The sequence below is a fragment of the Brachyistius frenatus genome, unplaced genomic scaffold (genome assembly GCF_029030835.1).
Source record: "Brachyistius frenatus isolate BFR_SWC_R1_liver_20210118 unplaced genomic scaffold, ASM2903083v1 Contig_19, whole genome shotgun sequence".
Lineage (NCBI taxonomy): Eukaryota > Metazoa > Chordata > Actinopteri > Embiotocidae > Brachyistius > Brachyistius frenatus.
The window spans coordinates 2,263,884-2,288,499 of NW_027210618.1; the positions used below are offsets into that span (position 1 = coordinate 2,263,884).

Consider the following 24,616-nt stretch of genomic DNA (forward strand, 5'->3'; position numbering starts at 1 on the left):
ATAAGACAGAAACACTTCTGATGCGGCGTGGCAAATACCGCAATTCATTTCACAGGTCGGGTGGAAAAAGGATGTTTGTCTACCTGCGATCCCTTGAATGAATTCATTTTCAAAGCGTGAATCAGCCGTCTGCAAAGCGAGAGCTTTCCGGCATCCACGTCGAACGAACCGCAGTACAGGGATTTCTCCGACATTAAACTTCAGGTTTAAAAACTGACAACGTAACGCGACAGGAATTTATTTTTGGGCAATTTTACTTGAGGGAAAAACCGGTCGGCACCACGGCAACAGCAACAGCTCTGTCAGAACTGCCTGTTGTGATTAACTGAGACACCACAGATCACAAGTGTGTGTGTGTGTGTGTGTGTGTTTGTGTTTTTTCCTGGTTGCCCTTGGTGAGTGTGACGTGGTAATATTTTACCTTGTGTTTGATGAGCAGACCAAAGACTCTGGAGAGCAAGTCAGCCACTTGGATCTACAAACGAAACAAAAAAAAAAAAAAAACGTCATCGGCGACCGCTATTTCTCAAAGTCACTGATGACTTTCACCAGACAATAAGAGACGATGACATGATGAATACCTTCAGCTGATGCATTACTATTTAGCAGCTTGTGTACTTCAATGGTCTCTCCTAAGAGTGGTCGGCCCTTTACGAAGCACCGGAAACCACTAGGAGGGTCCGTATTAGACCGAGGCAAATTTGCTGAAGTTGTACATTATAGTCCTTCACCATAAGAACAGGGAAGCAAACGGTGCTTATTGAGCGATAAGCACAGCGCACGGGAGGAGAAAAGAAACACCGATCAATTGTATTATAATAAATGATCACATGAGGAGGACCAAATTGAAAATGTATTATTTTTTTCTGACGGCCTCTTCTACTGAACGCAGTAACACGATGGTCACGACCTTAATGGGGACGATTATCATATGAAGCTACAAATCGGATGCAATTTAAAAAATAAAAAATAAATAAGAAGCCCAACCGCTGGTTTGTACCTTTCCCAGAGCGAGCGGGCTGCTGAGGGTGTGATCCACCAGCTCCGCCATCTCCTTCTTAAACTGCGGCACGTCTTGGCACTCGTTCGCTCGGGCATGATTCAAAATCAACTCGGCCACTCGCTCGCCCTAAAAAAAAAAAAAAAGAAAAAGAAAACGAGGAGCAAAGGCACAGTGGCCGTTAGTCAAAGCTGAAGATTACGTTCGCTTCTTTTGGGATTTAAAGGCTGATGGTGATTTGCTGTGGACATGTGGACATTTTAAACGCGCGTTAAGCAGGTTTGACACGTTCTGCTACGTTTCTGTAAAGCGACACCTTTTCGGGACGTTTCTTAATTTCCACACATATTTATTAGTCCTGAAATTCACGATCTGGTAAAAAAAATAAAAAATAAAAAGCCTGTAACAACCGACTTCCTACTTTTAATCAAAACTCCTAAACGAAAACAGCGTTTCAGTCCGTTTCCAGCTGAGCAACAACTCAACCAAACTCAAATTTCAACGTATTCGATCCGCACAAATGAAAACGCGACGAATGGTTTCGCACGAATCGAATCGAGCGATCCAGACCATTCCCTGAAAAACAAACTGAAGTGACTTTATTGCTGTTGAGAGGTTCAAAAAGTCCACCGGGCTGTCGCTTCATCGCGCCTCCCGACACACAAACGTCACGCGCGCACCTCTGCTGCTCTCACCTGACGCAGCACCACGGCCGTGAAGACGGCCTTGAAGTTGGCCAGGTCGTAGTCGCCGAGCTGGACCACGATGCCGGCGTCCAGCAGCACCAGCTGGAAAGGGCTCGGGTCCGGTCTGACGCTGACCACCACCGTGTCCCACAAGTCCGTGAGGGTGGTCTTCCCGCGACGCTCCCCCGGGACGCCGGCTTCGTCAACGGGCCCGGCAGCGGAGCCCCGGGACCGGACGAGGATGTTGCCGGGATGAAGATCCCCGTGGACAAAGTTATCCACGAAGATCTGAAGTGCGCACGAGACCGTGGAGATAAGTGGACAAAGTTATGAAGTAGAGGGGGGGGGAAAAAAATAAAGAAATATATACATATATATGATCACGGAATAACATCCAGTCAGACGGAGACATGTCTTCAAAACATAAACAATCAAAACCTCCTTTCATAAACATCGACTACCGTCACTGGTGATTACGTCGCTCACCATTTTCAGCAGGGTGTCGACTCCCATCCTGGCTATTCTCTGCTTCACCTCTTCAGGAATGTCGGAGCTCAGGAAGTTAGAGATGGGCTCACTCTCCTGAAGGGAAGGCAGAATATCAAAAGAAGTTGCGGCTTCATTTCCACGTTTCAGAAAGACGGCAGAAATGACGAGCGCTTGGAAATCGAGCGCGTCTTTGTTTGCCGAAGAGGCCGGCGGTTCTAGGTCGGCGTGCTCACTTCAAAGGTCTCCACCAAGACGGCCCCGGTGACGAACGGTCGCAACGGAGTTGGGAACTTGACGTAGTCGACGTCGAGGAAATTCTCCCGGAAACGCTCGATGTTCTTGGCCTCGAACCGGAGATCAATCTGAAACACATGTCCGGTCGGTTCACTGGAATTAGAAAGCGTGTTCTCCTCCTCCTCCTCCTCCTCCTCCGGAGGTCGTACCGTCCTGTGATGCGGTACGACCGCTCAAAATGGAGTCACACCATCGTTTTTAGATGCGGTTTAAACGCGGGGGTCCGGATGTTCGTACGGTACCTGTTTGGTCATGAGCTTCTCAAACTCCCCGATTATCTCACAAACGCTGAGCCATTTGAGTCCGGGCAGGCGGTGCAGCAGCCAGCTGCCGGCTTTCATCAACAGCAGGTCCATCTCCACCTGCCTCCTGACGCCTGGATGGACCACCTAAAATACGCCAGGAAACACACAGAAACATACAGGTCGATCACAGCGGGGCTCTCTCAACCGGCGCGAGGCCGACGAGGGGGCGAGACAACCTCGGCTGACCTTGATAGCCACGGGTATCAGGCGCTCCGTATCACGCCGACCGTCCGGAGGAGTTCCCTCCTCGTGGCCCTCCTCCTCTTTGCTCCCTCTCCAGAGCTGCCGCAGAGTCCCGGTCACGCCTCCGAGGCCGGGGATCTCCCAGGCTTCCAGCAGGTCCTCTTTCTCCATCTCCTCCACCAGCGACCGGAAAGCCGGATCCTCCACCCGGTCCGCCCTGGCCCAGCCTCGGTACACCTGAGCGATGCACCCCGAGCCCACCGGCTCTTTACTCTGGAACGTGAAAACCCTCCTCCAGTCCTCCCCGAAGGCCCTGCGGAGAGACTGCTTGGTGTGGGCCCAGGAGTGAGGCCGCACCTGGACGTGGAGCCGAGAGAAGCGCTCGCAAAACCGCTGAGGGAACACGTCTCGCCTGGTGCTGGCCCACTGCCCCAGCTTGATGAAAGTGGGACCGGAGGACTCGGTCACCCACAGCAGGGCGTCCAGCCAGTGAGACGCCCAGCGGCCAGACAGCAGAGCCAGGGGGGACAAGAGAAGGAGGGGACCGAATTTGAGGAACAGAACCAAAGCGCGGAGGCCGAGGCGGAGGAAAAAGAGGACTTTGTGTACTTGGACTTTGGCTAGAGACTTCCTGCCAGAGGACCGGGACGGAAGAGTCGCCTCCTGGCACCGGGCCGCGCGCGATGAAGCGCCGACTGCACCCAAACACAGCAGCGTCACTCCGGGCACGCGGGTTAAAACCTGCCCTCTTTGGGCTGAACGTGTCCCGGCGGTCCGGACGAGCCCGATTCTGGTGAAGAAGCCCGCTTTCCGTAAAGAGGACCTCAGGTTGTCGAGGACTCCTCTCGCTCCGCGGGCCGTCGCGGTCATCGCGGAACCGGCTGTCGGCTCGGTCCCGGAGGCGAAGCGCTCCGCACGCGCTCGGCTCGTGCTGCAAAACAGCCGTTTTTTTGGTTTCTTTTTTTTGTGCAAAAATCACCAGTCGAGGACACGAGCCATCCTCTCCGCGTGGACATCGGCAGCTTTATGGCGGAGGTTACACCACCTGGACAGAAAGACGCGAACTGCAGCAACGCTTACGTCAAAGTAGCTTCAACAACATTTGGGTATTTATTTATTTTTTTTTATCGACCATTTTGAAGCTTTACCTTCACGTGGGCTCCCCGGTCGTTATTGTAGTTTCCTGCAGACGCGAGGTAACTGTCACTTCTCTTCCAGTTGTTGACTAACGGGATCTTTCATGGTTCAGCTGGCGTCGCTGGAACCAAACAAGAGGGTCCAAACATCGCGAATGACAGCCTGCTTCCGGGAATGACGTGACGCCGACGGGGAGGGGGGAGTCACGTGACTTCGTCTTAAAGGCACGCGTGTAAATTGAACAACTTGTAAAAAAAAAAAACTTTTTAACGATTGGATATTAATCAATAACGTAGCGGACGTTTCGTGTCTACGCCTCTTCCGCTCACAGAGTGGGTTTTTGTTGTTGTTGTTGTTGTTGTTTTGGTCTTGCTTTGCGGTTTTTTGTGTAAGAAAAAGTACAAATGTTTTGTTAAATTAATTTACCAGCTTTTGGATCAAATAAACCAACAAGCGAAGTTTGTTTAAACAGCGTTTCTTACAACAAGGTATGTCCAAAGCTTCTTTTTTTATTATTATTATTATTATTATTATTTATTTTACCAAATCAATAACAGACATTAACACGAGTTTAAGTCACTGCAAAGACGCTAACTGGTCCAAAGATGGAGACATGTCACACGTTGTTCACACTGTTTGTCGGTCAGTTGAGAGTCCCAATGACTTCTGGGAACTTTAGATTGTGTTTAATTTGTGGAAATTTAACAGAACAAATGAATCTATATCAAGGAAACAGTCGTCAGAGGAAGTCTAGTAGATTTACTACATTAAGAAACCAAATATATTCAGCTTACAGAAAACAAAACAAAGGGAGGAAGGCTTTCTGTAACATGAGAAATGTTTGGCATTAACAGGTAAAACAAATTAACAAAGACAAGTTTTTTTGTATGTAACTGTCAATAAATTATAGGACCCACAGTGTAAACAGAGTTTACAGTATGTGGTCTGGACGATAATGAAGGCAGCATTAAAACATACTTTCTGGTATGATAATCTGTGTTTTCCTGAACAAACGTCCCAAGAGATCACTTCAGAGCTGATTTATTATTTTTCCTTTGGTAGTAGTACGGCTGGCAAAACCAGTTTCTGGGTCATAAAGGAAAGGAGGAGACGGGGGAACAAAAACACACTCTGGGTGCGATTTCATTGTCATTTCCTCTGCTTTAAATAACAGGTCGTGCAAACAGCTTTCTATGCACCGTCAAGGACTGAGAAGTTGTTCGGGCCATGTTCCCTGTCCCGGTGAAAGTCCCCTGGACGGTGGGCTCAGTGGGCTCAGTGGGCTCCCAGGGTCCCAGCTGTGGGTCTGATAGAGTACCCAGCAACACAATAAGGTGGGCTAAACGCCAAACAGATGTTGCTGGCCTCCACCTCCCTCCCAATGTTCCCCCCACAGCTATTGACAGACAAGCCAAGGCTTTTTAGATCTCTCTTGCATTTCAAAGGCGAGGTCAGGGTCGAGGCTCGGAGGTCAGCGGGATAGTTGCTCTGCTGAGGTGATGCTGTTCGACGCTCAATGAAATGTCTGTCGGAGTGCAGCCCTCGCGTGTTTTTGTGTGTTTTACAGTTCTGACTCTGAATGACCTCACATCATTCAACCAGAGTAAGATTATGTTCCCATACTGCAGGACAACATCAGGAACGCCTCTACAGTCAATAACATTAGGTTGTTTTTTTTTTGTAGATCTTGTTAAACTTCTTTTATCTGTTGCATGTATACACATGTATGTTGGGCATAAACTATTGTCTATAAAGCTATAAGTGATAAACTATAGTTGTCTCAAAAACATATAGATCACACACAGCTACTTTATGAAATTACATAAGATTGTAGTTATATTCACAATATGGTGCGTCTATTCCCATTAAGGCTGCAATTAATGCTTATTATCGATTAATCCAAAGATTTGTTTCTGGATTAACTGTGTAACTGGTTTAAAAATATCAAAACGTAGTGAAATATATCCATCTGGGTTCCTTAAAGCTTAAAGGTGACAGCTTTGACTGATTACATGTGTCCGGCCTGCCGTCCAAAAAAAGAGACTTTTTTTTTTTTTTGCTGATGCGGAGCAAAGAAATTCAGCAAATCTTCCTGAACGACAAGCCTGAACTAGTTTGGCATTTTATCTTAAAAGACTTAAAACAATCCTGAAACTAGTTTGTAGTTAATTATCTGACGAATCATTTCAACGCTAATCTTCATATATAGTCTGTATCTCTTCATTGCTGCTGCTGTTCATCACAGTACTTCTACTATACTTAAATCTAACATGTCACATTAGTGAGTGAACTCATTAATCAAATGGAAATGTCCAAATCTACAGGGCTTCATTCAATACCCGTATTTCTTTAAATAGGAAAAGGAGAATGCAAGTTTTGAGTCCTTTCTGTCTCTGCAAGTTTTAATTAATGAACTTCCCAAAGAGCGCCTGTGGGGTTGGACAGGTTAGTTGTTAATCGCAGTGGTCATCAGTATGCATGTCTAGTCTTGTTTCCTGCTCTCTCACTTTCTTGTTCTGCTCTCTCCAACAGGATCATTGAGTCACTCCGGGCCTGATGGCAAGCTCGACTCCCCACTTTGTATCTCCTGACTGACGAGAGGTGACTATCAACTCAAACACTGTCAAACCTTTTTCTGCGTAAAGTCTCACCACACACAGTATTTAAAACACTACTCATACCTGTGCACTACTTGTGGTTGTTGTTGTTGTTGCTGCTGCTGCTGTTTGCCACATGTGAACAAAACAAAAACACGAACAAGATAAAATAGATGAACATTTTATCCCCTCATTGAGAGCCCTTGGGCTCCTTTAATTGGCTCCCGGAGGAGGTTTTTATTTATGTATTCAGTTGCTCTCAGCTTTGCCCCTTCCTGCTCCATTCCTCCAATTTCTTTTTTTTTTTTTTCTGAGCAGGACACTCGGTTTCCCCAGCAACCAGGGCTCCAATCACAGGCCAGCTGCAGATTAGTTCAGCAGTGGGGGGTTTAGGTGGGTGGGAGGGGATGTGGAGGGAGAGGAGGGGGGGGGTGATGATGGAAAATGGAGAGGGAGGAGAGAAAGAGAGCGAAGGAGGGAGGGAGGGAGGAGGGGGAGGGGAGGGGGTGGCGGCCTGAGGGGAAGGAGGAGTGGGAAAAGTTTGAGAAGGGGAGAGAGACAGAGAAGGAGTCAGTGTCACTGAGAGATAGGAGGCTGAGTGAGTGTTTGAGAGCTAAAAGTGGAGAAGGCGCTGTAAACATTTTAGCCCGGAGGCTGGACGAGAGGAGGGATTTCCTCTGACTGTGACTTTTTTCAAACTTTTTTCAGAGGTGCACCCTGTGTCTTCGCTCTGTGTGTGGGAGGTACAGGCAGGAGCAATGCACAGTGAGAGAAGTCAGAGGCAGGGGTAGGGGAGTACAAACCCAGAGAGAGAGAGAGAGAGAGAGAGAGAGAGAGAGAGAGAGAGAGAGAGAGGGAAAAAAAGGGCTACCACTCTGAAGCAAAGGAACCATGCAAGTGGATGCTATCTTCTTCTGCGGGGTCAGGTTTCGCAAAATGAGAAACTCCTCCAAGTGCACTTCAACAGGGCTCACCCTGCTCAGAAAGGTAATGTCATTTCAAAGTTTCTTTATTTTCTCACTAACAAAGTGAGAGAGAACGTTTTCTGTACAGCCTGTTGGGCACATGGTGATTTAAAAAAAAAAAAAAAAAAATTAATGAATCAGTTGAATGGTGTAGTTTGTTCAGACTGAAAGACTCAATGCCATGCAAGTAGCTTTCTCACATTCTCTGCAGTCTTAAATACAACGACTTGTGCGTGTCAGCATGCATCCGTTTGTCCATGTACACAATGTATGTCTCTGCTGGTGTAAAGCAGTACAGATGGTGCATGTTAGGATGTGGTTTTGTCCGTGTTTATTTAAGCCATATTTTATTCTGGACTGCTCTGGCTCCACTTAAAGTATGCTGAGTGTTGCTCAAGTAGCGAGTCTGAACCGAGTCCATTACAGCTGCCCACAAAACAGTCTTCTGTACCTCACTGAGTTCTCTGAGCACACATGCATGCTCACGGGTTGTCAGCACTCAGTGGCCTCTTTAAAATGAAAACAATGTGCAGATAGATGGTCTGGGGACAATTTGGATAAGGGACTGATGGAGAATACACTAAAATCATCACATTCCTAACTAAGAGAGAGAGGAGAGAGAAGAGAGAGAGAGAGAGAGAGAGAGAGAGAGAGAGAAAAGAGAGAGAGAGAGAGAGAGAGAGAGAGAGAGAGAGAGAAGAGAGAGAGAGAGAGAGAGAGAGAGAGAGAGAGAGAGAGAGAGAGAGAGAGAGAGAGAGAGAGAGAGAGAGAGAGAGAGAGAGAGAGAGAGAGAGAGAGAGAGAGAGAGAGAGAGAGAGAGAGAGAGAGAGAGAGAGAGAGAGAGAGAGAGAGAGAAGAGAGAGAGAAGAGAGAGGAGAGAGAGGAGAGAGAGAGAGAGGAGAGAGAGAGAGAGAGAGAGAGAGAGAGAGAGAGAGAGAGAGAGAGAGAGAGAGAGAGAGAGAGAGAGAGAGAGAGAGAGAGAGGATAAGTGAGATGATCATTCTTCAGTGTGAACAAAGACACCTCTTCATGCTTTGCCTGTATTGTTGTGAGGAGGCAGGCTGAGGGGGAAACCTCCAGGGGAGTTCAGCTTCAGGTGGCTCCAGAAAGTTATGTCCCAAAGACCTGAAATATCATTTTGTATGCAGATGATCTGACATCACTGACACGGTGCTGTTGGGTTAAAATGCCTTTACACCCGAGATGTTGCAACATGATCTCCACCGCTTCACAAATGATCAAATGTGCGTCTGTTAATGAAGTCGTTTGACGACACCTGCGGCCTCGACAACCTGGTGATACATCTTGCGCCGCCATCGGCAGTAATTGCTGTTTTTTTTTTTGGAATATACTTCTAAGCTGGGCTCTTAGCAGGAGCAGCGTCGGACACGTTAAGCAGCCACGGAAAACAGCAGCACATCCAGGATCGATCCTCCTGGATGGAGGAACGGTTGAAAAACACAACACAATGTTGACCACACTGTTTGAGTGTCAAATGACGACAGGAAATCCCAAAAGGCAGAACCGCCTATTAACAAAGTCACCAACAAAATATAAAGAGACCAATTTGGTTAATTACTGTATAAATGTTTTCATCGTAAACAAACGTGATTTTTGTTCATATTTCTCAGCACAGTGCCGTCTTAAAAACCTACCAAACATCTTGAATGCATTTCAGGACCCATAAAACATTTACAATGGTTTAATAGTTGGGAAATAATGTAAAACTTGTGAGACTAACTTTTTTTTTTTTTTCTCAATCGCTGCATTACTTTACTACCACCATCTGGCTTTATGCAGAATTCATAGAATCTGAAGCATGGACAGTATTTTTCCGTCTTCCCTTCCTTTTAACAAACATGGTTTGTTTTTGAGGTAAAAGACGATTAGCAACCGATGTGTGAAGTTTTTTTTTTTTCCAGCTGATGCAGAAGTGTGTCCCTAAACTCAGAACAAATACGTCCTAATTTCATGATTTTACTTGTGACATGCACATACAAAATTAAAAAAAAACTGCTCTGTAGTGCCACCAGTGGTTAAATACTCCATAAAGCGCCTTTAAGTTTCCGATGCATCGTTGCATGCATGTGTCATGTCCTGTAAGCAGCGGCCCATCAGATGCTTTCCAATCAGCCAACATCACAATGGCTTCCTCAGACCTTTCACAGTACTGGACGATCATTAAACCCAACAACTAAATCCACGCAACATGCGACATCGGACCATTTGATTTAATATAGTTGACCGGAGGAGCGGCCGAGGTGTTCTTCACTTTCTGTACTTGATTTTCTTAGTGGGATAAATAAACAGCTTTCGCACAGCTTCACTGAGCACAAATCCACATTCCTCTACCGTGTCTCCTGTTTCTGTCTGTTGTGGCGTTGTATTTACTTAACTGGGTAAGGCAGGGAGTTAATTGAATTGAGACCGGCTGAGAGAAGGTTTATAGAGTTGGAGATAAAGAGACGGGGACGGTCTGTCTGCTGGTCAGCAAGGTTATAATAAGTGGGCTGCAGGTCTTGTCCTGTGAAGCCTGTGTTTGTGTGTGTGTGTGTGTGTGTGTGTGTGTGTGTGTGTGTGTGTGTGTGTGTGTGTGTGTGTGTGTGTGTGTGTGTGTGCGCGCGCGTGTGTGTGTGTTACTAGTGTTACTATCACAGTGGTCTGGCAGATTTTACATCCTCGGGGTCGAAGGCTAACTGTGCGCATGGCCGCTGTGCGAGAGAAGGAGCGCTGCCGTGGAAAAGCAGGTATTAGTGACTTTGTATTCATCGCTCACGCTCAAAGCCTCAGTCTCCCTCTGTGATTCATTTTGCTCTCAGACAAACACTCATTCATTCTCTGCACATTTTCTCTGTTTTTTTTTTTTTTCCCCTCATTCTGACTGACTAGTTTTCAGTTCTTCAAACCAAAATATTGACGCACTCATATTCGTGGTATTCTCACTCACTGCCCATTTATCTAATACCTCTCTGTGACTCATTATTTCCTGCACACCCACTTACACAACCACACTTCAACATATCAACACATGCAACACACGAAGTCTTGAATCCGCTCAGTGGAGGTTAAGAGCATGTTTCGTCAGTGTGTTTGCTTTGTATGGGGGAGAAAATACTCTGAAAACTGATGTTCCAGATGTTCAGTCTCGTGACAAGTCTGTCATCTCTCACAACTGAATCAGCTTGTTTTTTTTTCTTTTTTTTTTCTTGGAAGAAACACTAAAATGGAGAAGTCAGTTTTGAATGATTGGTACGAGTCTCGAGAGTACAAATTCATCCAAAGAGCAGTGTTTAGCTTTACATTGACGTGTTATAAACGAAGTATTATATTAAATTTTTCTCGCAGACACATTTTTCATACACTTTTTACAAACTTGTCAAATAGGGGTGAGAACATTTAAGAAGCCTGTGTGTGTGTTTATGTACTGTAGTTTCAGTGGGTATAAATTGTATGTGCATTCTTGCAGGGTGTCAGTGTGTGTGTGTGTGTGTGTGTGTGTGTGTGTGTGTGTGTGTGTGTGTGTGTGTGTGTGTGTGTGTGTGTGTGTGTGTGTGTGTGTGTGTGTGTGTGTGTGTGTGTGTGTGTGTGTGTGTTAGCCATTGACATCTGTCGTCTCTATTGTTTTCTGCTCAGAAAAAGTGACAGCAGGGCTTTAGGAGGTTACAGCCCGTCCACCCCTCCTCTTAAAGGAACTACCCTTTGACAGGCACTCTGCAGGGCGGCCGCAACTTAAAGATCCCACCGAGCCAATCTCCTGCCCTGCCAGAGCTGCTGTTTGTTACCACGGTGACATACTTTGAAAGAATGTGTCCTGTGGTGATGGTCAAAGAATTCCTCTTGTTTCCAAGTTATGGTGCAGGGTATTGTCTGTGATGTTGTTGGATGGTCATGGGTTCAGTCAAGATCAAAAAACAACCCCCTCCACACACACACACACACACACACACACACACACACACACACACACACACACACACACACACACACACACACACACACACACACACACACACACACACACACACACACACACACACACACACACGGATGCATTGGTAATGCTTACCATCTTAGACACCCGTAACCCTGTCCTTGAAAGAGTCAGACCAACACACACACACATGCATGCATGGACAATGTATACCATCCCACTGGCAGCTGGCCATATATTTTTAATTAAAGGCACCCTTAACCCTGAAACACACACACATGCACACACTCTTTCTCCAACCTGTCGCTTGCAAGCTGTTACTCTGTCTGTCAGTTTCACTCTGCTGAAGTTCCTGAGTTGTATTAAATATAAATTGGACCATGGCTTGAGGGAAAATGGTTGCTGCGACTCTAATTGGGACATTTAACAGGACACGGCAGGCTGAATTTCTATTATGCCGTGTTGTTTACACAGACTACAGTGCAGAATGTGAATCCTGAGCAGAGTTCAGGCAGGAGACGCGGGCATGGACAGAAGCAGATACAGCTTGATGGCAGGGTGTTAAATGTGGGCTTGGAGAATCATCACGGGAAACCAAATGCTGATGAGCACCCTCCAAAACCCCAGTGTTGTCAGCTTGGTGTGGCTTTGCAGCTTGTACCCATTGGCAGCGTGTGGCATGGACCCGAACACACGCACACACACATACGCACACGCACGCACACGCACACACACACACACAAACAAACAAATAAATAAATACTTTCAGTAAAGCAGACAGAGAAATGTAGACCAGAACAGACACATGGATCCAGACACATGTCCACACACAATGACTGAAATACACTACTTGCACATGAACATGCATTTATTGTTTGCTTAACATCCCCTGCTTGGAAAAAAAAAAGAACTTGTCGGTGAAGAAGACCGCCGCCTGGAAAGGAATGTGTCCCTCTGGGTTCAAAGTGTAATTCTAATGTGACTGGACAGCTCATTGATTCAGGCGGCCGTGTTACGACGAGCAGTCCAAACAAAATGGGAAAAGGTCTCTGCGTGCTTTGTTACTTTGGTGTGACGGAAAAGACGTAAGAGCAATGACCTTCAAATCATTCAAGGACTCTCAGCCTTCTCTTCTCTTCTCTTCTCTTCTCTTCTCTTCTCTTCTCTTCTCTTCTCTTCTCTTCTCTTCTCTTCTCTTCTCTTCTCTTCTCTTCTCTTCTCTTCTCTTCTCTTCTCTTCTCTTCTCTTCTCTTCTCTTCTCTTCTCTCCGACGTGGCTGAGAATGAGAAGAATGTTGTTTACCTGTCAATTTAGGGATCCACTCCATAATGACAATTAAAGCAATAGTGCTCTGCAGGTCCATCCAAGTGTAACAACTTAATGAGTAGATACTCCAGACACAGTGCAGACACAGAGGAGCTTTGATCAGATCTAAACACTGTCTTGTTAGTTTCTAGAGCAGGGAGAGTAGTAGTTTTTGCTTTGTCTGTCTCCAGTTTAATTATGGTTTTGACAATTAAATTCTTTATTACACTGCTATATATAGTGCCAAATCGCTGAAACTTCTGTCTATATTAAGTAAGTCATTCATGACTCTGAATAAATGTTTAGAAATGCAAAGTTATGAAACTATACCTTTTTGCATAACCTGTTTCTCCTTGTTGTATTGTTCACTGTCTCTGATTTAATGCTGAAATATAAATCAGCTGAGCAACAGGAAGGCTTGTTATAAGCAGCTTCAAATGTTCAGTGACTTCAGTCAATGAAGCATTGGTCTGTCAACAAAGTCAACAAAGGTGTTCACACAGAAGAACTACTTAAAACTCAAACTGCAAAGCATATTTTTCACGTGTTGAGTACAATTTGTCCCGAGGTTCCTGAGAAGCTGACGATGGAAACGCAAATCGTACATCCATTTGGTTTGGCTTGCTTCACCGGTGTTAAACACCCTTCTCTATTTCACTCAGTTTTTCATCCACTGGCGGTTATTGGCCCAGGCCCACGGTTGTCGGCTAAGGGGTGTGTGGAGGTCAAAAACGTCGGCTCCGACTGTGGAGTTTACACTCCGGAAGAGCACTTTCCCAAGCTCTCGCCTTGTGCGGCTCCCCCGGGGATCGGCTGGCGAATTATAAAAATCTGTTTCTGTGCAGGCCTGCAGGGGAGCAGGGATGGGCCGGGGGAGCTCTGGTGGGAATTCTCAAGTGGAACCCTTAAAATATGAAACGGGGAAAAAAAAAAAAAAAAAACAGGAAGGAGAGGGAGAGGGTTTTGACATTGGAGCTCAGCTCAGAGACTGCGCCTTGGAAGAGAAACTGGATCTGGGGCTCAGAGAATAATGTTAGTGCGCTGATGAAGCCAGGTTATTGTTGAAAGCGCATTCACTGGGTCTGAGCCTGTTTCGAGAGGAAAGGTTTTACCATTAGGCTCGAAATGCCACATTCTGTGTCAGCGCCGTATAATGTCAGATAGCTGTAAATACTGCTCACCGTCTTTTTTTTTTTTTTTTTTTTTTTTCATGAATGATGGTGTATAAAGTGACACTTCCTCACATGTCTGTAAAACTCAGGCACTTTGGGTGTTGTTAACAGCAGAGACAGGTATTGTCTGAGGTGTGAGACGTGCTGTGGCCGTCTCCTATATTTAAGGGCTCGGTGAAACAAAATACAGCCGTGGTTGCAGACTGCAGAAGGTCTGCGTGTCTATCACCTGCCATATTACTCGTGGATGTTAATAAATTACCTCATCCACTGAAATTCATCACCACCTGCCAAATAGCAAGGCTCATTGCCAAGAAGAGCTCCATGGCTTCTTTTGTGTGACGAGCTTTCCTGTTAATGGTCTTATTCACTCTGTCAGAGATGATTTATTCTTGCTTCAATCACGGTCCTCCGACCGCAGGTGCATCGAGGCCAGGGTCTTGTTTCTTACCACAGGATGAGCCCTTGAAGTTCACCAATTTGTCTTTAACAAATCAGCTTTTTCCTTCTTTTGGGAGGAATGTAGCTGGGTATGAAATTTAGAATAGCTTTATTGTCCAATACATAAACAGGAATAAGTAAAAAGCTCGCATAGACGAACAACACACACTAGTGGCTCTGTGAGGCTGCGCTCTGACATGTTGAGATCCTTCACTCGATAAGTCAAAATTCGTATCTGCTGGGAGTGCTAGGAAAAGTCAGGGGGGGCATTAAGTCTTATAGCCTTAAGAGAAGATGGATATCTATCAAAATATTTTAGCCATCCATCCAATAGCTGCGGAGATATTTCTCTCTGGGCCAAAATGTTGAACAAACCGAGCGACCGATGAGCCGTGCTGCTGGAATGGCTGAAGGATTATAAATAGAAACAATAGATTACAGCTATGCAAGAAGCAATAATATATAAAGTATTTAAAGATAATTGATGCATCTTAAAGTCCCTCTGTTGGCATTGATTAAACCTCCGAGAACTCTTCTTCTTTCATTAAAATTACATACGGAAGTTTTTTTTTCCTTTGTGCCGTAAAATGACTGAGATGTACCTCTACACCTTTGTCTATCTATGAATATGCAAATAGTTCTCGCCTCTATCTGCACCCACTCATCCCCTTTTTGCTTGCATCTCAAGCTGGAAGCTCAATGATATGGAAAGTTGACTGGAGTTGGTTTCTTAGGTATGTGATGTATGAAACACTGGCTGTCTTTGCGTTTAAGACTCTCAGACCGTCACAGCAGTTCCAAAGTGGAAATGCTCAGCCATTTGCTGCTTATTTTGCTCATAATATAATTATAATAATAATAATGATAACTTTATTTATATAGCACCTTTAAAAACAGAGTTTACAAAGTGCTCTACAGAGAAGCAAAGCATAGTCATACATAACGTCAATACCGGTAAACATTTAAGAAAACAGGAGGCAAAAAAGACCATACCATAAAGGTAATGAATACAACAACAAATGTGTGCTGTGCCTATAAACATCCAGTGGAGTTGTTAACAGGGTTAAAAACTTGACAAATCTGGATTAAATAAAAACAATATCTTCTATATCTCAAAGAAGTTGATTCTTGGTCAGGTCTAAAGTTCCAATATTGTCCAAGCAAACCAGTTACAATATTTACAGTATTTCACCCAGCCAGGTCTAAAGGCATTACTGTATATACTTGTCTCAAATGGGCACCATTGAAAGTACAGCTTGAAGATTGATGCTATACTGATTAATAAAATACTATCTATTAGACACTTTCTTGGTTGCACGAGGTCAAAGTGTGAACAGTAGTTGTGTCAACAATGGAGACCCTTTTTCTTTCTGACCAGTCACTGTGCAAAGCTGATGCAACTGTCAGACTAACTTTTACAGGAAGTTAAGAACATTTTCCTGCCCTGATCACAACAATTAAAATGTGGCTTTAATTTCTGTTGGGTGATCTAAGAAGCACTTTTATCTAAGCAAACTGAGACCTTCAGTAAGAAGAATTTCTTTGAGTTTGGCTGGAGCTGCAGTGGTGTTTCAGCTGTAAAGGTACCAAATGTAGATTTCTGGATTGGACAGAAGCAGTGTTAGATGTTATATGTGGGGCCAAAGTGCGAGCTGTTTAAAAGTGGGCCATGGGATGAGTTGGCGTAGCCCTCCGTCTGTGGAGCTAGCGGGGTAATTGGGAGCAGACTGGGGATGAGTCAGGAGCTCTGCTGATGAGAGCTTTCTGTCTGTGGGGAGGGAGCTGGACTACAGATGCTCCACCTCTGCAAGAAACACGACACCCTCTCCCAGATGGGAGGGGGGGGGGACATGGAGATTTGTTTTCTCTGACAGATTCATCCTTCTCCACTTCTTTTTCTCTTCTCACTGGGAGGATCTTGTCTCTTTCTCTGTTGCAAAGCTTCTCTTCACTTCATGGACAAGCCTCTTAGTTGGTGATAGGTAAATTGTTGAGATGAAAGAATTCATTTATTCTTCAATTTTCCACGAGGTCAGTCGAGGACTTCTCTGCACTTAAAAGCTCCATTTGAATTTCAGCTTTCATTTCACAGTGTTGAAGCCTTTCCCTCCAACCACTCCAAAACAAGGGCCTATCACATTTAAATCTTTAGTGCATCATTAGCTTGAAAGCTGCACCATTTGCAGTCAGTGAAATGTGGAATGGAAACTCAAAGGAAAGGGAGGCCTTTCCCATTGAAAGCCTGTGGTTCAGCGCTTAAGGAACAGTCATTTGTAAACTCTTGACAGGTGGAGCGAGTGCGAAGGACTTTTAGAAGGATTTTGCTGAGTTTGTGTGGAGTTTTCCTTCCGTTTGTTGCCATTTTTTGACCTTGCGGTAGTCAGAGCTGTCACATTTATCAGCAAACAAACTCAAGTTCTTACTGTACAGAGTGAAGACGTAAGCAAGAAAACTTGCCTGAACAACTAATTTCAGGAGGTTGGCCTTACTCTCACTTCCTCCAGGTCACATCACACTTTGTATCTGTTTGTCTGCACCAAGACAAACAAGAAAATAACTACTCATTTCATGTAGAAGAAGCCTCCTAAATGGTGTTGCAGCCTGTCATGTGGTCGTGCCCGTGCACCATAATTACATCCATGGTGGCTTCCTTTGTGACCCCAGTCATAATTACAATTTGTTTATACATTTTCTGAGGTAGTATTCTGGATTGTACTTCCAGCTCCCAGCGGGATAGACTGCAGACACCCGGGCAGTCAGGAGTCCCTGTTAAAAGCGACAACCACAATAACAAGAACTGTTATATGTGTGGCATTAGAACTACAACAATGGATAACTGCATTATATTTAGACTGGGCTGATAAGCAAAAAACATGCAGGGAGAAATTAATTGTTTGTGGTATCCCCCTTTAGTTCCTGTCTGGTTCTGTGGCTAACCCAGTTTCAATGCTGTCTCACATCCATCCTCCTCGTACAATGGAGGGAGAGGGGAGGGTGGAGGGCCGAGGGGACACAGCACAACGGGGCAGGAGGACTGTCAATGGGTTTGGACAGCACGTTGGGCAGTGAGGTGGCTTGTACATGCACTGCACTGCATGTGTGTGTGTTAACTTCCAGGCTTGTAACACTTTCATACATACACAGACCCACGTAGTCATAGAGCTGGCCTGTTTGGCTCAATTCCAAGGCCTTGCTATGAAATCAGTTTGGGAAAGCAGCAGGGGCCCTGAACAGGACACAAAGACAGAAACACAGAGTGGGAGACTGCAGAGACACGATAAGATTCCAGTCTTTATTTGCCCACCACTCTCCTCCTCTTTCTCACTATACATTCTTTCCTTTTCCATCAAACCTTCCTCCCCTACTTGTGCAGGAGCCTGGAAGAACCTTTCCAAAGCCTCTGAGGTCAAGACAGCATGTCAGTCACTTTGAAGTCCCCTTATGTTTCAAACTAAACACCTCATGACAACCGTACTGTGCTCAAAATAAATAAACAATCTCTGCTCCAGATCGGCAGAATATAAGACAAACTACAGTTAAGTGTGAAAGAGAATGAGAGGCAAAAGATTCAGTTCCTTCCTTCCTTGACTGCCTGCTCTATCATACTTCTCTTTTCGCAACTCCAAGACTAAGTGGGAATGAAAGAAAGAGAATGAAAGGGTGAAATAAGAGTGAAGGACCCGGGAGGAAAAAAAAGCAGGCAAGTTTGCCATTCCAGAAAGAGCTGGCTGAATGTGCAGTGGTGCGGTAAATTGATTGCAGGCAAGGGTTTGGCACATGTTATACTGAACCACAGCTTGAAGGGGAGAGGGTCCCCAGCTCAGCCTGGGTGCAGAAACAAGGAGAAAGAAATCAATATTCGTTTCTTCTTCACTTTAATTCACATTTTGAGCTATCTTGTTTTCTCTATTTACTTGAAAACCCAACTCCTATGATGATGGGTGGTCTATGGACGTCTGCTCTTTGGTTGCTTTCTGTATTTAGTGTAACTCCAAGTCCTGATAACTGTGAAAGGTGCAGCGTGAGCTATCAGTGACTTTGCCCTTTTTTGGTATTTTGAAATGACAGAGAGAAAATCAGTTTGGGGAAGAACAAGCGAGGGCTGATGATGTCATGATGTTAGCTGTTCCTGCAGGGCTGGATGGAGGGGAGGATGACATCTTTATGAGAAGCAGCTGGAGGGAAGAGGCAGACAGGCAGGCCTCCAGAGCACCATAACAGCAGCAAACCCACAGCTCGCTGACAGCAGCCAAGAGGTCTGATATAGCGAATTATGAAACACTGACAACACCACCTGCATATAGTGTGATGGAGCTAATGCTACGCCACCAGCAAAACTTTGTCACATTATCACGAAACATTAACACTTGAGATAATATTTGGAGCATGACATCATCTATTAAGCTATGACTCAAAAAGGCCAATTGACCATATCACTGTCTGCGCTGACACTGTTCAGACCTGCTTTGCATTACATAGCAAAGAGCGCTAGAAAGAGAAATTTAACATTTAAAATGACTGATGATGACGGAGTACACACAACTACTGATGACTAATAGTTGTCACTGCACAAGATAGCTCATAACTAACTCAGCTTGAGGACCGGTTCATTGTGGAAAAGTGTGGCTGTGTTTGCGTGTCTTTGTGTGTGTGATCACTGCCATTGAATGAGTCCAGGCAGATTCTGCGGGCTATCTCTGGGAATCCAACATTGTGAGAGTTCAAAATGAAAAACCTAGTCAGGTCAAGGGTCACCTATGAAAGGCCCTGTGGATGGAGTTGAGTAATATGTGAGCTTGCTAACATATAATACACAAGTATTTTGGAGTCCGTGTGACCTGTCCTGTGGGGAGAAGGGTCCAACTGCAGTGTTAAGTCTGGGGACAACATCTTGTCTGACTGTTGGACAGTGCATTTATTTGAGCATGACCTGGCTGTGATCACCTATAACAGGCACTGAGAGAGGATCATTTGTTTTGGTGCATGTTTAGCATGGCCTCCACACTTTTGGTAAAAGTAGCATTGATTTCTCTTCATTTTTATCTGTTCAGTATCCTTGTTTTCTAGTGGCTGCAGAAGTCCTCCAGCAGACTGACTTTTCTTGCTATAGATCTATTGGACTTGCTCCCATACAGTAAACTGTTGATTCCCTCTCTCCTCTTTTCACTTTACTTTACATTTTTAAAATAGGTGCTGCTAGTCAATAACTGAGGTACTAGTTATTACAGCAACACAGCAGCATGCTTCAACCGTTAAGCCTAAAAACTAAACAACATCCTTCTCTCTGTGGTACATGTGAGCGCATGTTTGTAAGCGTCTGTCCATGTCCAGATAGATAGCCAGTGTCCATCCGTTGATAGAAATCTCCTGCAGGGTTTGTTATATAACTGATGCTTGGCTCTGATGCCCTGTCGCTGACCCCCGCTGCATGCTGTTATCTCTATCTACTGAAGTCTTTAGGTATTTAGGACTGCGTGCTGTTCAGTGAGCATGAACTCTTTTTTCATCGGTGGCCAGGACTGTTGGTCCCACATGAAATCTATTTGTTTATTGATTTTTATCTCAAGATCATTATAAATAATTACTGTAGAAGAGTCAACAGGTGATTCCAGGAATAGAAGATACCAACAACAAAAACATCTCTTTGAAGCAGAAATATCAAACAAGCAAATAATTTCCATTCTGTGAAATGCTCCTCTGCCACTCTAGTTGCTGATGAACAATAGCACCTCCATTTCCTCTGCAGCGGCCTGTCGCACCTCACAGGACAGCGTCTAAATGGGCTCTTTTGGGTCTAAATGGGCTCTTTTGGGTCGCAGTTTCCCCGTGATGTTTTTATTGGCCTCAGCAGATGGCTTCCCTCAGTCTCTGCATTGTTATGGTGGCCATCTTGTTCCGGGGGTCACTCTTAACAATAGTTGCTTGTGGCTGTAGGAGACAAAAGCCTTTGCTGCCTGCCGAAAAGAGTTTCCTCAGTAACCGAACCAGTAAAACCAGCAAATGCTGTCAAATTTACTGCTTTTACAAGATGTGAATACACTACTGCTTGTCAGGTTCAGGCGAGTGCTGGTAAGCACTGTCCTGCATGTATGAGTCAAGTTTGAGATGTGTTCAAGTCCAGTAAGTCAGAATTGTGGGAAAATACCAAATTACCTTTTATTGCACTGGAAATTCCACCAAGAAGCACTTCTTGTTTTGGCCTTCGGGCAGCAAACAATGAAGTGGGACAGCCTAAGAGCCTGTAATGTTTTCACAGTGCAACAGTATACTTTTATTATTCCTTGCAATATCCATTTTCCTCTTTAGTTTTGACAACCCCCGTCTCTACTGCTCCTTTTATTCATATCTCCCATCTTTCCTCTCCCCCTCTGACATGCAACACTCTTCCCAACTCAGAAAACATTTTAACCTTAGAAGTTTTACTGTTTAATTAAGGTAAAACTAGAAGGCTCTATACATTCTTTTTAATACCCCTTGCCCACCCTCCTTTCCATGCAGAATTTCTGTTCTTCATTTCTGTGTTAGGTTTTAGGAAGGAGAAAATCATCAGGAGGGGGAGGAAGAAAAAGGAAAAAAAAAAAAAAAAAAATCGGTTGATGTTTCCCCTCAAACATGTGACCCCCGTTCAGCTCACAGCTGAAAATAATTTGGGTCTACAGGCCAGTGGATGGCTGAGGCAAACCTTCTTCTTCCTCCTCCTCCTTTCTCATCTCTCTTGGGGGCTCGGCCTCGGACCGAGGAGGGGGGAGCTAAAGACAAAGAAATGAATGGCTTGAGCTGTGAGCAAAACTAGAAGCTAAAAGATGACATGTACTTGTAGTCTTCTTCTTGTCAGACGAGACCACAACTTTTCCTTAGTGTCCATTTGTACTCTGGAAGAGAAAAACATACAAGACCTGAGTCATCCCAAAACACTGGACCCAGAGGGCCAATCATGTCATTAGCTTGGGGAGTTCAGCTGTTTATCATAATTTCTTTTACATAATTTACTGAAACTTTTTTTTTATGGCTATTCTATGTCACTGCCAGTTTGGACAACAATTCCTGGAATTTGGCTGAATGAGGCCCACATTCCCTACATAGTCGGGGGTCAAGGAAGAGAAGTGTCAGGGTTAGCTAATGGAGGTTTATAGGGAGGGGGATAGAGGGGGAGTTGGGCCAAGCAGTGCTCAGGAAATGTTTAACGGCCTGCGAATACCCTAAAGTATCACATCTGGTAGAAGTCACACTCACAAATCCATGTGTTGGTCTGGCATATGGACTCTTTGGCAGGATGTGCAGGTCCATGTAGGTGTGTTTTTATATGGGGTTTGAGTATGCAGCAGGGTGGCAAAGCATGCATTAGTGTCTCTGTGAATTTTCTATAGGATAAATGTATGAATATAACCCTGACCTATCCCTCTCTGTTGTGTTAACTACATCTTTGCCAGACAGAGGCCACGGCCTTTTGCTCCATGCCAGGCCTGCACCAGTGTTTATAGGCCAAGTCATGAGCACTGTGCACCAGCGGCTCTAATTTAATGTTTCATATGTACTGGTCTTGCTATGCTCCAAGTGGATCTGGTTTAATTTATACTCTGACAAATGGACAAGTAATAATTTAAAATTAGTTGACATGCCATCACACTCACCTTGGCTCTACTTGTCCCCAAAGGTAAACATGTAGCTGGAAGATACACGACAAATTGAGAGAGCTATTTTCTGCAATGAAAGCAGAATTTGAAGAGAAGACCAGAACTGCAAAAACAAAAACTGTGTTCGCGGTACTTTGACTGGAAAATACTCAAAAAATCTCTTCTGGAAAGTGCAAAAAGACAAAACTCAAAGGATAACCTAAAAAGTTAAACTGAGTACCCCTCTCTTGATGCCACCGATGTTTTCCTTATGTGGCTTAATTGTATTACAGTGCGGAGCTTTTAGTATTTTCCATACGTTTACCCACAATGCCACTGGGTGATGGGAGCTAAAGTGTGTTTATGTTTAGCTGCTCCAGCTTTGTTTTCAGCTGTATCCTCCAATTACTTACCATGTAGGGAATGGCAGTCTGGTGGGATGCCATGCAACCTGTGAGGTCCGCTTCGTTCAGGAATGAATTTCAGTAACCACAGAAATACGGGGTTTGTTTGAGCCATTTGGTAGTTTACATTCACACACTACGACTCCTTGAGGTAGTTCATCTTTTAACTCAACCCTCATTTTGTCAGTCCATATGTCTGCTATTTTTGTGTATCATCTCCATATATTTAGAAAAGAATACAAGCTGAAATATTTCAAACTTTGCCCTGTAACACTTTTGGCTTGGCTGCTTTGCCGTTGCATTCACGTGTTTAAACAAGCTTTCATCCTAACAGTGTACTCACCCCATTATACAAATATATTCTACTAAGTGACTGTCTTTTTTTTTTTGTCTGTCTGTGCAGGATGCCAGCTGCTAGCACCATGACCGGTGGGAGGGCCCTGCTGCTCTGTACAAACACTGACAACTGTATCTACCAATCAGTCAACGGGTACGTGCCTCAAAAGCCAATGCGTGAATTCACGATGAATTGTGATCTTTTGATGTATAAATGAGGAATATAACAGTGTCGAGGCTTCTTCCTGAGGCCACCTGAGTGGACCTGACAAGCTTGCCCGAGGCACGATTGAATTTTTTTTCTCATAGTCATCATAAACTTCTGAAATGGTCTTAAGCAAGCTGGAGACGCCCCTTTCCATTAAGGTCAACAGTATAACAATAGCAGGTTAAGAGAGCAGAACGGGGCAGGGTTGGCCATCTGGCATCTGGATACTGTTACTGCCCCCCTGCTGCCGCTGTCTCAGCCCTCCATGACCACTCTCTAAGGTCCCTTCTGTCATCCTTGCAATATTCATTAGTACCATTTAGATTATAATTAAGGGATTTTGGTTTGTGCCAATAGGAGGGATTATCTAGTGGGGCATTTCAAAGTCTGTTATTTGGAGGGTCTGCCATGTCAATAACCTTCGCTCAAAAGCTAAATACATTTCTCCTGAGGGGATTGCCAAAAGTTGATGTGCAGGAATATTTCTGTCCATCTCAGACTCTTTCATTTATCTGCTTGTCATGTGTTAGCTGAGCTGCTCAGAGATGCTTTGTGCCTTTGTACCCCCTCCCTGCCTTTCAATGACCCACATCCTCTTTCCTCCATGTATCTGTGCCCATGGGTGAAAGACAGGATTTCTCTAACGTGCATTTTTTAATTAGAAATACTCACTTTTTTTTTAAAATTTTGTATTACTCTGTCTATCTTTACCACAACAGGTGTTATTCAAGTCGAAGAAGAAAAACTCTCTTGATTTCCTCCTGCATCTCCTCCACTTTTTCTGTAACTCCATCACTCGAGCCATCTGCCTATTCCTATACTTGGCTTTACTAGGCTTTTTGTGTTTGACCTAGTTTTTTCCTTCTGTTGCTTCATGCTTAATAAAAACTGCTGTTTCACCCGAGGGACACGGAGGGAGAAAGAAAAGGGGGAGGAAGAGAAGGGGCCACGCTAATAAAACCAAGAGCAATTTGGAAGAGAATTATTTCGTTTCCTCGGTGGCCTTAGTTACAACATCAAGTTTCTTTCTGTTCTCTAAAGATCTTTCAGGAAAGTTGAACCAGTAATTCCCCCATGACATTTCCTCTTGATTGCATCGGTTGGTTTTCACATCCAGCAATGTCATCAGAAGTCACCCAGCAAGGCCGTGTTTCCTCTGTTTGTTGGAAATTCAATCATTTGATGAATGGGCTTTGGGACAAAACTCAGTTTTGTGGGTCAGGAGTAGAAAAGAAAAGATGCACGTCTACACTTTGCCCTCTCCCCTCATTTGTGTATACTTCAATCTCCTCTCCAGAAATAGCTGAGCGTAGCTTGTAAACGTTGACCCCCAAACCTAGAGTTCAAACAGTCATGAACCCAGTAACGTTGAAGGAGTGACTCACAGCTGAAACAGAGGCACAAAGCAGACCCCTCGGATCTTTTGACAAGAACTCTTGTTTACCCCATAAAACAAACATCCATTTGAGCGTAATTGTAAGCACTCGCATTACGTGGCCAATTTTAAGAGCCACGGTGAGCATTATTCTTCGCTATGTACACTGATGGCA

The 24,616-nt window shown here is 44.6% G+C and overlaps 2 protein-coding genes across 7 annotated transcripts in view; one reads left to right on the forward strand and one right to left on the reverse strand.

Moving 5' to 3' along the window:
• The window catches only part of adck2 (aarF domain containing kinase 2), a 284,765-nt gene that overhangs the window by 835 nt on the left and 259,314 nt on the right, over positions 1–24,616 (reverse strand). For 2 of the 3 annotated variants that reach the window (XM_069695316.1, XM_069695315.1), the window contains exons 1-7: positions 2,961–3,827; positions 2,712–2,858; positions 2,409–2,537; positions 2,173–2,268; positions 1,696–1,974; positions 1,001–1,129; positions 422–475 (exon numbers count right to left, since the gene is read on the reverse strand). In XM_069695316.1, coding sequence (XP_069551417.1) covers positions 422–475; positions 1,001–1,129; positions 1,696–1,974; positions 2,173–2,268; positions 2,409–2,537; positions 2,712–2,858; positions 2,961–3,827 — 1,701 coding nt within the window. Of the gene's footprint in view, positions 1–421; positions 476–1,000; positions 1,130–1,695; positions 1,975–2,172; positions 2,269–2,408; positions 2,538–2,711; positions 2,859–2,960; positions 3,902–24,616 lie in introns of those variants that run through there. The other variant, XM_069695317.1, reaches the window with a different exon arrangement.
• Positions 3,994–24,616, forward strand: part of LOC138619085 (DENN domain-containing protein 2A) — a 37,126-nt gene continuing 16,503 nt past the window's right edge. The window contains exons 1-3 of one of the 4 annotated variants that reach the window (XM_069695308.1): positions 3,994–4,063; positions 6,627–6,695; positions 22,926–23,012. In XM_069695308.1, coding sequence (XP_069551409.1) covers positions 22,927–23,012 — 86 coding nt within the window. In that variant the 5' untranslated portion in view covers positions 3,994–4,063; positions 6,627–6,695; position 22,926. Of the gene's footprint in view, positions 4,064–5,268; positions 5,761–6,626; positions 6,696–7,224; positions 7,679–22,925; positions 23,013–24,616 lie in introns of those variants that run through there. The other 3 variants (XM_069695306.1, XM_069695307.1, XM_069695305.1) reach the window with 3 other exon arrangements.